This window comes from Manihot esculenta, chromosome 11, assembly GCF_001659605.2.
Source record: "Manihot esculenta cultivar AM560-2 chromosome 11, M.esculenta_v8, whole genome shotgun sequence".
NCBI lineage: Eukaryota > Viridiplantae > Streptophyta > Magnoliopsida > Malpighiales > Euphorbiaceae > Manihot > Manihot esculenta.
Genome location: NC_035171.2, coordinates 12,663,451 through 12,678,710, shown reverse-complemented (window position 1 = coordinate 12,678,710; position 15,260 = coordinate 12,663,451). Strand labels below are relative to the sequence as shown.

The window sequence follows — 15,260 nt, the reverse complement described above, 5'->3', positions numbered from 1 at the left end:
CGACTAATTGAAAATCAGATTGATGACGATTTGCTCCTAGATAATTTTTTTCGATGATAAACAGCTAACTAAAGCAGCTGTTTCTTTATCTGGTCCTATAGATTGAGGTTTTTATCCTCCAATCTACCTTTATAATGTATGATGTTGGTATAGTATAAAAAATAATAATTTGGTTACAGCATATTTTTTCAATAAATAGTTGAGATATTGTTATTAATATTTTTATTTTATTTTATTTTATTTTTAGATTTAAAAATTAAAAATAATAATTGGTGGAACCGAAGCAGGCTCCACATATTGGTTTGTACTAGTTTGGGAGGCTAGCTCTTCTCAATTTTCTCTATTTCTTTTTACCTGAGGTTTAAGTCTGCCATTCTTAGGTTTAATCGGTGGGAGAAAACAAGGTTTTGGCATCAGCTTTAATCGGTGGCAAATTAGTGATTCGCCATTTTACAAATTGAAGAGAATAAGATGCCGTAAACTCGATTACCTCTTCCTTTAAAATCACATATGGAAACTCCAAATACGACTTTATTGAAAATATTAGCAATCAGTAAAAAATTAAATTGACATACTCCAACAATAATGCTTCCTGCGACTCTCTGATTCTTGTATAAAAAAAAAAAAAAAAAAAAAAATTAATTTGTGTTGTTTGAGTGGTGATTGTTGGATGAGGACTTCAAGAAATCTAATTAATTTGAAATTGACACTATGTGATGAGGTGTAATAGAATATTAAAATTCATAAACACGTTGTTACTGGTAATGCCTCTCTCTCTCTCTTAATCTGAATTGACCACAACAATTAGCCTTGTTTTTTTATCCTTTAAAATCCAGAGCCACACCTCCTTTTGCTGTTTATCAGGATTTTCCAGGATTCTTGTTGCAAGATAAAGACACAAACTTGGTTGCGCCAAACAAGATCTTCTGGGAATCACTGAAATGCATGCACAGCCAATAGAATCTTTATAAGTCTTAAGCTTTATAAATATAAAGTGAAAAAACTTTATCTATTTCTGATTTAAAATATAAATTTATGAGTCTCATATAATTTTGTTACATAAAAAAACTACATTTTTATATTTTGAGTTTATGATGCATCGAATCTAAAGATAAATTATTCCGTGCAAAAAGAATTGCAATAGAATAGAGAAATAAGAAAAATTAAAAGGAAAATTTAAAAATAATTCACATAAAGCTAAAATGGGCCCAATTAAGAAAGGGAAAAGGCAATATCATATTTCACCATCCAAAGAAAACAAAGGGAATCAAAGAGATCTTGGCAAAGGATGAAAGGCAGGCCCACCACCTATTTCTCTATCTGTGGCTTGAAAGCGAATGCATATGATATATTTGCTCCAAGGCTTCTGTGATTCCAAGAACAAGAGAGCAAAGTCCTTGTGGTCCCTTGTTTAAATCCACAGCCCAATACTAAAATGCCCCTTAATTTTTGGAGAGGTAAATATGTTTTTGAAAAATGTACTATTGGAGTCCTTTCTATAACAGAGAATTCTTGAATTCGAATCACAGTCGAAATTAATTTCTACCAAGCCCATTACCCAAATGATGTCAAAATTGAAACTTTCTACTAAGAGAAGAATGAAGGTGTCATTCTCTTTACTTACAAAAATAACTTGGAGAGAATTTTTGTATCCCATACCTCGGAAAATGGGGTTAATTTTCTTTTGGGAATAAGCAAACAACCCAACAAGTCAGGAAATATCCTGAAACATTCTCTGAATTACAATAAATTTTCATTTTTTGAGTACAATCATTGCCTTCAAATTTATTTTTTAAGTATAGAAAGTTTATTTTATCAAACCTTAATTTGTCTTTTGTGGGCAACTCCCCCTTTTACGTGGTCACTCAAAGAGTAGTTAATGTACTAGTACTAATTGCATAACATTCTTATCAGGAATTGCCTATGTTGGAAATTGGTACATTTAGCTTTCAAAGCAGCCTCTTGTTCTTATGCATAGACTTAGTAAAAAGGAGTTAAGAGGTTGAGTAATAGAGGATGTCACCCATCTTCATGCTTTATTGAAGATGAAATTTGTTTCCTAGTTTATACCAACTTTATCAAATATCTCTAAACTGACATCCAACACAAAACCTTGAGAATTAGGGATTTCTCAAGTCACTTTCAGGCCATATATCAGTGGTTCTACTTTGCTTTCAAAGAAGAAACATGTTAAATGTATTGAAATAAATGTCCACAACAAACTAAGTACTAGTATAATTTGGCCTGCTAAGACATGGCATATAAAAAATCAATGTTGAGGAAATATAAATTAAATATAATTTGGATGGTTGATAGGACATGAAACCATTTTAACTAATTCATAACTCTTCATTCCTTCCTTCAATTTCAGGCTTAATTATCAGAGTCTGCATCAATATAAATATTACTTTGTCCTAATAGGAAGCTTAGAAGGTCCAACTGTAGTCTCTGTGTCCTTTGGCCATAATTAAACCTTTGTCACTCAAGTTCATCCAACAGAGGGACAACTTGTGCCACTGGACTACAAGGGTTCATTTTCATGGATGTAATATGTGTAATCCACTTGTGCCTATACCTATATTCTTGAACATATCAATTACATCTTGTGGCTTTGTTTTACTCTTGCACTTTTTGTCTTTCAAAAATTGAGTTCACAAGGGTAATTTTGTCCACAAAATGGAGTTAGTGTTTATACATATCTATTTTGTTATTACTAACAAAAAAAAAAAAAAACCCTTTGATAAGAGGAAAAAAAAAAAAAAGAAAGAAAAGGGAGATTTGGTGTTAATAGCTATGATTTTATTCATACTATGTCCTTACAAGTATACATACAAAATATATACCTTATGTACTTAGAGAAGAAAAAGAATCAGAATATCAAAGGCATTTAGAATAATCTCTCTTCCAAGAATAGTATAAAATCCATATTCCAATTCACATCTCCATCTTCAGATTGCTAGCTTCAATGGTGCCTGCAAAAAATTAGAGCAATTCTTAATCTTACTAGATAATGGGAGGCAGGGGAATTTGGGAACAGAAAATACACATCTTCATTCAATAATGGTATGGTTGTTATTTCATTAATCTTTTTTATATTAAAAGCTAATATGATTAGCAATCATAATCTCCAAGATTATTTGATTGTGAGAATCATACAGTTTGTCAAATCTTTTACCTAAGGGGACCCATTTAATATGCAACCAATTGGAAATAGATGGCAATTATGTCTTTATACAGTCAACTTGCTTTGCATTACTTGAGAGAAAAAAATTATGATCTGGGGTTTTGATCATTTGGAAGAAAAGATGGAAAGTTCCCCTCTAACTAACTTTTCTTTCTTCATTTCAATCACAAACACTGATTTTTTTTTGTTTAGAGAGACTAAGGAAAGCACGTGCTCACATGAGTACTGGCATAATCAATGGCTGAAAAATAATACTCGTATGAGCACTTACTTTACCGGCCTCTCCTCTTTTTTTTCCTAAAAAATTATTCCTAAAGCAAAATCATTAGTATTTGTGGGGTTTTCTTAGGTCTCCATCATTGCTAGTTAAAACCCACCTTGCTTTTTCATTTTTTTAGCCCTATGGAAATTATCAAAGAAATAAAGTGGAGATTGAAAAGACATGTTAGCTTTATCTTACCTGTAAATGGCTGAGTTGGGAAGGATGTCGTTCTTCCTTGATCAAATGCTACATTGTAAAGATTTTGCAGTTCAGCATCCCAAGTTGATGAGGGCTGGATTTGCTGCAATAATTAAGAATTCCAACTATGATTTACATGACAAACTTTAACATGTCAAATTAAAAACAAATATCCTAAGTGGATGTAAGACTTTACAGTGAAGCAAGAAGATTCAATAAATATTTCAGGGATTGATATAGGAGCGCTGATAGTTCTTCTGAGTCCCATATCAGGAGGATTTATCCCCATCTCCAATCCACAGCATGTCACTAGCTGTTGCTGTTGCTGCTGCTGCTGCTGCTGCATTAGATTAAGCTGAAGGTAGGCAGGATTAGTCATATCAGAAGACACCCCAATTGCTGGAAAATTGGTTGCACAAGCTGGAAATGCCTGATGATTGTAACAAGAAATGTTCAGAAACATTACAAAGCCACAAAAACTTGAAATTATGCTTGTATATGGTGAAATTATACTTTACCTCTTTGGAAAATAAGTTGTCAATGTTAAAGTCAAGCCTTGGATTGACAGCAGCCAGTTTCATCGACAAGAACTGTTAAATGGTAACATAATGTCAAGATTAAAATCAAGAATTCGAAGCTATAGATAAATTAAATCAATGTTTCTGAATAAGGATATTTAATTTACCTCTACTTGTCGTTGAAGAGATTGAACATAGTTAATGATTTCATCAAGCATGCCTGCTTTTCCTGTGATTTTGTTGCATCCTGGCACCAAATCTTGCAGATACTTCATTCTCTCACTGATTTTTTCCCTCCTTACCTGGAAAACTCATACGCATCAGACAGGATTACTTATAGAAAATCAGTGGAGGGTAGGTGCCTGAAGAAGATGCTTGCTACTCACTCTTTCAGCTAAGCTATGGCTGTCAGTGGCTTGGCCCCTGCGTGCCCGGACATGAATGTACTCTGGCTTCTGAACCTCAGTTACTTTAGAATTGTCCTTTGAAGTCTCTGCTGAATTTTCTTTGTTACTGTTTTTGCTGGTGGTACCGCTTTTGTTGTTATTTTTCTCTTTGATCTTTGACTCTCCATCCTCTGCACATCCTTTGATCTTTTTGTCCCTACTGCCATCTTCTGCAACAACCTATATATATATATACCCAGAAAGAATATTTCATTAGTGGGAAAAGCAAATTCAACCAAGCAACACTTTGCGTGCTTTAAGATCCTGTTGCTTCTCAATTTGGCAAAAGATTGAATAACACAGCTGAAACAGAGGTTGGGGCCCAATATAGAGCAAAATCAAGAACCAAATCTTTTTCGTTTGTAAACAAAGAGGTGGCCAAGAAAGAAAAGAAACGGTAGCGAAGAATTTTTAGGCAGAGGTTTAACGAGACAATGGTCATCAAGAACACTGAAACACACCTTAGGGTTGCTCTGTAATTTATCAACTTTTCTCTTCTTCATCAAACTCTCTCTGCCAATTCCAGAACTCAAATTCTCTGATACAACAGGCTCTGTTCCTTTGGCCAGAACAGCAGCATCCAATGTAGCCTCCGCCACAGCAGGCGGGCAGCTAGAAGTCCTAGAGATAGCATAATTGACACCAAAACCGGACCCATTGTTATTATTATTGCCATATCCACAAGGTTCAAACCCCACCAAATCAGGCCAACCATTATCCACGAAAGCAGGGTCAGGCTTCACAGACCGAGTTACGACCTCACCTAGATCACCCTGAAACCCCTGAAGCTGATTTTGCTGCAAATGAAATACCCTGCTCAAATCACCAAAAAAACTCTCTTGCTGTTGCTGCAGCTGCTGCTGCTGCTGTTCTTGTTGCCATTTAAAGCGAGCCCTTTGTCTCTCAAGCACAGTCATGCTGGTGTTCAACATCTCCGGCAACAATGCTCTATTCATCGTCCCGAATAAGCACAAGATCGAGAAAGCAAGAGAGAAAGAAACAGAAACCCAAGAAAAAGAACAGAAACTGAGAAAGATCAGCTGCGATTCACTTTTGAGCGACACGAGTCCGTAGACGAAGTACAGCCACAGTTGCAGAAGTGGGCATGCATAGATACAAGTGGATGGCTGCGTACGAGTGTAGAAATGATATTGGGGATTTAGAAGTTTCAGTTTCTGAAGGTTTCGAGTCCAACCAAAAGGAGGAAAAAGGTGAGAAAATAATGTGAAGAGTAAATGGGGAGAGAGGAGAAGGTGGGGTATATATAAATGGGAAGAGAAAGGTAGCCGGAATCTGACAACAAGCGGCCGGACGGGACGTTATTATGAGAGAGACAGAGAGAAGCAACTGGGGCAGCGAGCCATCCAATGTATCCATAACCAGAGGCCGTGGGCAGTGGGACCTAACTGACATGACCGCCACGTGGGCGTGTTCTAAGCACTATAAAGCGAGAAAACGGTGTAGGCTCGCCTTGAGCTGATCTGGCTTGGGTACAGCCTCCGTAACGGGGTTTAGCGGTTAGGAAACATGCACTGCCAGTCAAAATATAAGGAAGAGACTCTGCAAAAATACATAAGAAAAATTTTATAATTATTAAATTCGCCAAAGATTAAATTTAACACTACCTTTGAAAATATTAAATTTTATATTTTGATTTAAATTATTTCTAAATTATTATTAAAAAAATAAATAAAATCATTATTTATAAGAATTTTTAAAAATATAAACTGTGTTCTCTTCCGTCAATTTAATTTTAATTAAGGTTATTTAGTCTTTAACGATAGTTTATTGGTGAATTTACACAAAAAATGAAATTTATTAATTTTTCTATCTCTTTCATATAGTCTAATGATAAAACTGATATATTTATCATAAATTTATATAACTTAATTAATTATAATAATTAAATGCTATTGTTAAAATTGAAGTGATGACATGGTTAAAATGAAACTGAGCTGCGATTAATTAAAATCTGAAAGAGAGAAAATGTGAGGCAGTGGTGGATGTCCACAGCAGGTATTCCGACACTTAAGTTAATATTTAGAAGAATAAAGGGAATGTAAAGGATTACGTAGAGATTGAGTAGTATTAGAGATAATATACTCTTTAGGATCGTTCTCCTTTTATATTGTAAAAAAATAGAAATAAATATAGTATTTTCTGAAAATTCGATGATGATGTGACCAGTTGCTCGATAATGGACACCGTCAGCTATTTAGGTTGGTAATTCCGCAATCTCTAGTAAAATGAAAATGTGTCTGATAACTGTAACTCTGTGCTAAGACTCGACCGATTTGGGGAGGGCGAGTCTTGATGATAATCTGGGTGCTAAAGTGTCCAAGTCTCCTTCTCCTAGTGAGACCGCATTTTCCTCATGTCAAATCCTTGCCACGTGGCTCCTGTCCTGTGGTGACAGTTCATAACTTATTTTGGGTGGATGTTATCTTACATTAGAGGTCCCCGCTAGTTTTTGTTTCTTCAAATTCAAAGGGGATATCTCCTATCGAGGTCCGGGACACGTGACCCTTCAAGATTGATTCTTTGCTACCCACGTTCGCTTCGCCTTCTGAGCCTTCTGCGCTGTTTATCGTGTCATATTTAATACCTGTCATCAAAATGACTTTTATAAGAGTTTATTGTCTCCTTTAATCATCACTTTTGCATTTTTCTGCAACTTCTAGAGGAATTCACTCTTGTGACTCCCTTTCTATTAAAGTCCTTACTTGATTTTTGATAACTCTTTTGTCTTTTTGATATGGATAGGAACATTTCTTCATCCCCTAGTGGGGTTTCCAGCTCCTCCTCTGATAGCTCTATCCTAGTGTCAGCCCCCATTATTTCCTTGAAGGAGACCTCCGAGAACGAGGGTGCCTCCCTTAGTGACATCCCGTCCATTTTCTCGGATAGCGATGTAGATCATTTGTATAATACCTATCACATCCCTCACAATTCTTTCCGAATCTGTGCTCCTTCTCCCCACGTCCATGCTAATCACTTCATTTTTGCTGGTGACACCATCATGGTTTTCGAGGAGCAGTTGAAAGCGAGTCTTTGTTTCCCTTTAGACTCCTTTTTTTTATGGAGGTCCTTCAGTTTTACAAACTTTATATTGCTTAGCTTTATCCTAACAGCTGGAGAATCTTAGTAGCCTTTTGGTTCGTGTGTTTTAACAATCACAATGAACCTATCTTAGCGCTTTTCTCTCAGCTATACCAATTGGGTACTCGTAAGAATGAGGAGTTCTTGTATTTCAGCAATCGAAAGTACTTAAATATTTTTTACCGGATGTCTTTTTCTTTAAAATGGTGAAAAAATAAGTTTTTTTATCCTCAATTATCGTACTTAGGGGGGTTTTGGACGCCTTCAGACTAGCTGGCACTACTAGGTAGAGCCGAAGAAAGATGGGGTCCGCCCGAGGAGAGAGGAGGATAAGGCTTTGGCTTCCCTATGGTGATGGCTAAAGCCTTAAGGAAGATTGACATTACTCAAGCGATGAGGAATATCGTCTTGTCCTGGCAGAGCCACATGCCGACAAGCCAGGCCTACGCTCTTCACCTGCTCAGCCTTCCCAAAAGCATACCCCTTCCTCAAGATCAAGGTACTTTCCTTTTCAACCTTTTTTATTTTTTGAACTGACTGTCGTTCTTACTTTTTCTTTTGTTTGCAGATATGGTCGGGTCAAGCAGATTCGCTGACGCGGTATATGCTGCTTGAAAGGGCAAAACTGTTGCCGCTGAAGTTACCAACCCTCTGACTAAGCACGCTCGCACTTCGGAGGAATTGATTGTACTTCCCCATCCTCCTTCCCAACCTATGGCCAAGGAACTGGCATCCCCTCAACCTGAGTTTTTGGTCCCAGGCACCTCTGAATCTGCCTCAGCCCCTGTGCTTCCTACTGATGCCCTGTCTTCTTCCGCTCTTGGGAATGCTGGGGTGAGTCTTCCTATCCTGCAGGCATTCAATGTTTGGCCTTGGTACTAAATAGAACACCTTCTCTCCTTGATAACCCTTCTCAGGTTCTTCTACTAATCAAGAGTGCCTTGAGGCCCACAGATCGTCATCACTTAAATGAGATGGAGACGGATGAGCTATTTATAAATGCTATTCATTCTGTGTTGGAGGGTGCCCTTTGCGCCTATGTGCTCAAAGAGCAGTTTAGAACCTTGAGACTGGAATTTGGCGCAAATGAGACACACAAGGAGCTTTTGGCTGAAGAATGTTCAACCTTTAAGTCTCGGATGGCTAAAGTTGAGGGTGCGATGAAGGAGACCCTGGAATTTATGGACAAGCTTCAGGTTGACCTTGACGCAGCCCTTGCCTCTAAGCTAGGCCTTGAGAATCGGGCTAAATCTACCGAGGATCAAGTGGCCTTGTTGCAACGCCGATTTTGAAGCTGCAAGCTCAAGCTGAGGAGGCTCGAGTTGCATTCACCAGGGTAGTCGAGTTAGAAGCGGAACTCTAGGACACAGTAGCCCAGGGTGGAGAGATGTTTGTTCGATGCTAGAATTCCATAAAGAAGGAGTTGATGAAGCCATTTCCTTCTAAGAATTTCTCCTAGATATATGACATCCTCCCTGAGGGAGAAAATGAGGGTGGAGGGGAGCATGTTGAAGATACTCCCTTTGAGGATGAGTGTGATGGAGATGTACCCTCTGACTGGGTTTTTAACGTGGAACCCTATGGCACAAGTCTCAAATCCACACACACAAGTAGATATGGAATCCAAAAATTTGATAAATCCACCTCTTATAGCACCCCACACTTAGAGAAGCTGAAACACCAATGATCAAAGAATTTAGATGAGAATCCAACAAATGCCACAACAAATAGTTGATAAGTTAGCCAAGATTCTTGGTGCAATTGATGAAAGCAAATCCTCACTCTCACTCAAAGCAATACATGCCAAAGGCATGAAAAGAATTCTGAAAATTTAGATTCAAAGCTGCCTCTTACAAGTGTTTCTTATCCTTATATACTAAGGAAAAAATAAATAAAACCCTAAGACACTCTTCTTAGGCCTGGCTGAACCACACATAAGGCTCAAGCCCAATCACACGCTAAAATAACATATCAAACTCATAAGTATTAAAACATAAGTTCAAGACATGGCCCAACACTCTAAAACTTAAAAGATAAAATATGGCCAGAATACAAGTCCAAACAAAACCAAAATAAAGCAAGTGTTTAAATAATAAAACATAGTAAGCCCATCATGACAAAGCTGAATCTTTCCAAAAGCCTTTTTTTATCTTCATTTTAGGCTTCCCTTTGCTTAACTTTGACCTATAGGTTTGATTAGGCTCCCTAAGCCTATGATTGCAAGTGTTGCACCAAATCTACCCCATATGAGTTGAAGCACGCCCCAAATATATATTGAATCATATGAATATGATTTTGAATTTCTTTTAGATCCATTTGAATGATATAAGTTTGCTCCACATTACTGTTAGAAATTTACCCTATTGGATCCGTATTAGTTTCTCCTGTAATGAATGTTGAGAATATCAATACAATGGAGACTCGGGCGGATGGGGCTGTTGATTCCGCCCTTATGTAATCTTTTTATTTTTTTTTCTTAATGAAAATGTTGTCTTTATTTCTATTAGGTATTTTTATTGTCTGCACATAGTATTATTTATTTTAGAGGAAAAATGTTTGCTGGAATTGCTACCATTTGTTTATGATGCCTGGTCGTTGACCCGTCTTGGTGCCATGAGATAAGAAACTTAGTGAATTTTCAAAGTGGAGTTAACACCCTAAACATAAGGTACGGCAGATATTTGCCTTGTGGTTATAGTTTGAGACTTGGCAAAAACCGCCTTACAGCTTTGTTTCGTGGGACCAATGTCCAAGTGGTCTAGCGGGAGTCGCCTTGTAATTTGGCGAAGACTGTCTTATTGTCTTAATTCATGGGACTAACACCCGAGTGGTCTTGCGGCAATTGCCTCGTGATCTAGCTTGGCTAAGATTTACCTTGTGGCCTTGATTCATGAGACTTACGCTCAAGTATTCTGGCGACAATCGCCTTGTTGCCTAGCTAAGATTTGCCTTGTGCCCTTGATTCATAGGACCGACGCCTGAGTGGTCTGGCGGTAATTGCCTTGTGACCTAACCTGGCTAAGATTTACCTTGTGGTCTTGATTTGTGGGACCAACGCCTGAGTAGTTTGGTGGCAATCACCTCATGCCCTGGCCTTGCTAAGACTTGCCTTGTGGCCTTAATTCATGGGACCAACGCCCGAATGGTCTAGCGGCAATCACTTTGTGATCTGGCCTGATTAAGATTTTTTTTATGGCCTTAATTCATGGGACCAACACCCGAGTCGTCTGGCGGCAATCGCCTTATGACCTGGCCTGACTAAGATTTACCTTGTGGGCTTGATTCATGGGACCAATACCCGAGTGGTCTGGCGGCAATCACCTTGTGACCTGGCCTGGCTAAGATTTGCCTCATGGCTTGATTCGTGGGACCAATGCTCGAGAGGTCTAGGGGAAATCGTCTTGCGACCTGAAAACATACCATATAAAAATACCTTGTTAAGTTTATTATTAAAAGAATCTCCTTCATTTACATACGAAGGTAAAATTAAATTGCTTGTCAAAACGTGAACAACACTGGAATAGATACTTCGGGCGGACGACCCTTATGGGCGAAAGTTTTCCCCAAACATATAAAGTTCCTCACCTTTCTAAGTGTAACGACCCGAAATCGGAACGCCACCGGCGCTAGGGTCCAGATCGACTTAAGGTCGCCGGGACCCATAGCAAGCCTAACATACAACCTGTCATACCTGATAAATCCCACACATGATCATACATTTTCATAAAACTTTAAACTTTTTCATTCACCAAGCTCAACCTGTGCTTGCACTATACATTAAACATACAAACCCCAGACTAGAGCCATCATCAAATGCTCTAGTTGGGTCATCATTACTATAATCAAGCTTGGTTTTTGTAAAACATCGTTAAAACATTTCATTAAAAAGATCATGTACCCAAAAAGGGATTTACATACACTAGGACCAAGCACAATTCTATCCTCAATACAATTCTTTACATTACATCACATTATAACATTTTACAATACATGTCCACATCTAACTATTACATATACACAACTTCAACCTGGAAGACTCCCCGGTCTAACCTGTACCTGCAAACCTGGGGGTTAAGGGAAAGGGGTGAGTTACTAGAGCCCAGTGAGCAGAATAGAATAATATTAAATTTAAAACATATGCTTTCATGGAATGTGTCACATCACAAACAAATCACATCAAGGATGGACTTATCACCAATAGCCCTCTACATAATCCAATCATGCCAGGGGCGTAGTGCAGGCCACATCTGGTCTTTCTCTTACACATAACATATCATACATATCCAATCGTGTTGGGGGCGTAGAGCAGGCCACATCCGAACTTTCTCTTACATTATGCTAGGGGCATAGTGCAGGCCACATCTGGACTTCCACATCATATCATATCATATCTCATCATATCGAGGACTAATGGGTAATCCAACATCCATCCACATCAACATCATAATATGCAATGCAACATATTCGTGGATTCTATTACAAAAAACCTAGTAAATAACATGATATTTATGATGCATGAACATGCTCAAAACTGATTTAATTTGATATATAAAGATCCATTCTACTCACCTTAGGCTAACTCTGAAGCAGCTAGCTCACTGCTGGGGTCCTCGGTTCCTCGGGTCCGAACCTACACAGGTGGACTCAAAATGAGGGACCAAACATATATCAATATGACTCTAAACTACTCCCCAAAAACCCCCTAAAACACCTTAAAACAATCATAGAAAATATGCAAAGGAAGGCTGAACAGGGCACTTTCGGCGGCCGAAAGTCCCTCCAGAGCCGAAACTCAGCCACTTTCGGCGGCACCTTCGGCGGCTGAAAGTCCCTTCCAAAGACGAAACTCATGCATGTTCGGCGGCACCTTCGGCGGCCAAAACTCCCCTCTAGAGCCGAAAGTCCAACTTTCGGGGGCAGGGTTTGGCAGCCAAAAGCTTGCCTCCACAGGCAGGTTCGGCGGCCGAAAGTGCCTTCGGCTGCCGAACCTGAGTTCTTCCAAAATGGCAGAACTCAGCTTCCTCATGCACATTTTTCCTCCCAAACCTTTCAAACATGCATTTAGCTATTCTACAACATGCATACACAAGCAAATAAGCATATAGGGGTCTCAAACTAACCTAAACCCCAACACAACACAAAGCATATACATATACAACATACATTATCCCTAACAACAATCAACTAACCTAAACATACATTTCTACCCCATAACCCCTCAAAACTTATTTAAAACATGAGATAAGCTAAAGATCTACCCTTACCTCTTGAAGATCGAGAGGGGAGGCGACCTAAACTTGGAGAAATGGAGGAAGAAAGCTCCGGAGTCTCCAAACTTCAAATCTTGATCTTAGCTCCAAAAATCTTCAAAACCAAGTTAAATAACTCATAAAAACATGAGACACTTGAAGAAAGAACACAAGATCGACAAGGGAGGTCGGAGACTCACCTTGGCCGGAAATGGGGAGAGAAAACTCGCCCATTTTGGACAGGGGACCCCTTTATAGGTGGCTGGCCAGGCCACTTTCGGGGGCCTAACGTGCCTCCGCATGCACCCCATGTTCGGCGGCCGAACTTGAGGTTCGGCCGCCGAACTTGGGTTCTTCCTTCATTCTCTTTCTTTCTTTTCTTTAAAATTTTAACTCAAATCTTTTCTTCATAAAAACCATAAAATACATGAAAACATTTTATAAAAACATGATTTTACCCTTCTAAAGGTTTCCGACATCCGAGATTCCACCGGACGGTAGGAATTCCGATACCGAAATCTAGCCGGGTATTACACTAAGTTTGTAGTCTTGTCTATACCTCATCAAGTCCTTTTGTTATCACATGTATGACCCCCACGAGTTCTTTATCGGGAGTTATCTCAGGTTTATTTCCTCAGGCTTAGACTTTTGCTTTTCTTTTCCTTTTATCGTGAATTTTCGTAGGGTGACATCCTTTATGAGCCTCTCGATCTCTTCCTTTAATTATCGACATTCTTCCATTGTGTAGCCATGATCTTTGTGAAAACGACAATATTTGATTCTGTCCCATTTGTCCGCCTTCTCTAGATTAAGATTGGGCAGCCAACTGATTTCTTTATCATTCTTCCTAATCTACATCAAGATATGAGTTCGTGAGTCATTTAGCGAGGTGTAATTCTTATACTTACTCTATTCATCTTTCTTTCTCGAGATGGGATAACTCCTGTGATCTCCTTCATGGGTTCGTCTGTTAGACTTTTAACTTAGCTTTTGACTCGCTTTCTTATTTTCCTTTAGTATCAAGATCTCATTATCCAATCTGATATACTTCTGGGCTTTATCTATCGGCTGTTGGTATGTTGCTGCTGGGTTTTTTATTTTGGAATTCATGAACTTGACATTATAAGTCTCCTTCTTCAACGCCTCACATGCTTTTTCATGATTCAACTCTTCCACCTGTATGGCTTCAGTATTGAAACAGGAAATAAAATTTCTTAAAGACTCATCCTCTTCTTGACAGATCTTCTACAGGTCTAAGGAAAACTTTTTGGAGGTATGCAATTGATAAAGCTGGATTTGAATATTATATAGCAAAGTACGTAAAGTTTTGGATTAAACCCAAACTTAGTTATTGATATTATTTTTGAGCCAAATACATGAGTGTCAACGGGAACACTCAGCATAACACAAAATCATTTACACCTTGAAGCTGCATGGTCGTCTTGAAATGGCTGGATGGCTTTGAGGGTCCGTTGTCCCATCATACTTATCCAAACTGGGCAACTTGAACTTAGCGGGAAAAGTTTCTACCAGTATTTCTTTTGAAAGAGGCGAGACCCCATCCAAACTAAAATGCTCTTCCTGTTCTCTTTGATATCTTTGTACGGCCTGTACTAGCTTCCAATCTACTTCTTTCCGAATCTCATCTTATTCATCTTCAAATTCGGACTTATCTTTATGCTGAACTTTAGCTGCTTCTGCTGGGCCTTGGGGGTGTCTACGGAAGCCTCATCTCTTCTTTCAGGATCCATCTTAGACGCTTCTTTTTGGACCTTATACTGTCCGAGAGTGGCCTACAACCTTTGGATATACTGGAGTATCTTCTCGTTATTTAAATTATTAAGGTCTGCTTCGTTGATCACTAGAGGCATGTTTTTCCGGTTATCTAGGACAAAGGAAATGATGACTCACTCGTTGATAACAATATTGTCAGCAGTTATAGGACTTCCTACCATTTCAAGTGAAAAAAGATAATAGGGAACCGGGCGTGATCTAGAAGAGAGTTTAATGGGTCCTTCCCGACAATGGAATAAAATGATGTTGCTAGGATGTTGATGATGTGGCCAAAATAAAACTAAGCTGCGATTGGCAAGAACATGCAAGAAAGGAAATGTGAGCCAGTGGTGGGTGCCCACAGCAGCTACTTTGACACTCAATTTAGTGTTTAGAAGAACAGAGAAAATGTGAAGGATTACTTAGAGTTTGAGTAGTGTTACAGATAGCGTACTTTTGCCTTTGGGATCATTCTCCTTTTATACTATAAGAGAATAGAGATAAATATAGTGTTTCTTGAAAATCTGGCAA

General features: G+C 38.6%; 1 protein-coding gene across 1 annotated transcript; it reads right to left on the bottom strand.

Moving 5' to 3' along the window:
- Positions 1-2,777: 2,777 nt before the first annotated feature.
- On the bottom strand, positions 2,778-5,951 carry LOC110625879 (transcription factor bHLH63). Its single transcript, XM_021771564.2, has 7 exons — positions 5,070-5,951; positions 4,549-4,788; positions 4,330-4,464; positions 4,163-4,234; positions 3,841-4,074; positions 3,645-3,747; positions 2,778-2,972 (listed from the first exon to the last, which is right to left on the bottom strand). The coding sequence occupies exons 1-7, from the start codon at positions 5,562-5,564 to the stop codon at positions 2,935-2,937; spliced, it is 1,317 nt and encodes a 438-aa protein (XP_021627256.1). The 5' UTR covers positions 5,565-5,951; the 3' UTR covers positions 2,778-2,934.
- Between the last annotated feature and the right edge of the window lie 9,309 nt (positions 5,952-15,260).

What these genes read in the sequence shown, in the direction of transcription:
- LOC110625879 (XM_021771564.2), bottom strand. Translation starts at nt 5,564, where the DNA reads ATGAATAGAGCATTGTTGCCGGAGATGTTGAACACCAGCATGACTGTG. An exon ending in GCCATAGCTTAGCTGAAAGA is followed by an intron (nt 4,465 to 4,548) that starts GTGAGTAGCAAG and finishes TGAGTTTTCCAG; the next exon opens with GTAAGGAGGGAAAAAATCAG. An exon ending in ACAACTTATTTTCCAAAGAG is followed by an intron (nt 4,075 to 4,162) that starts GTAAAGTATAAT and finishes TACAATCATCAG; the next exon opens with GCATTTCCAGCTTGTGCAAC.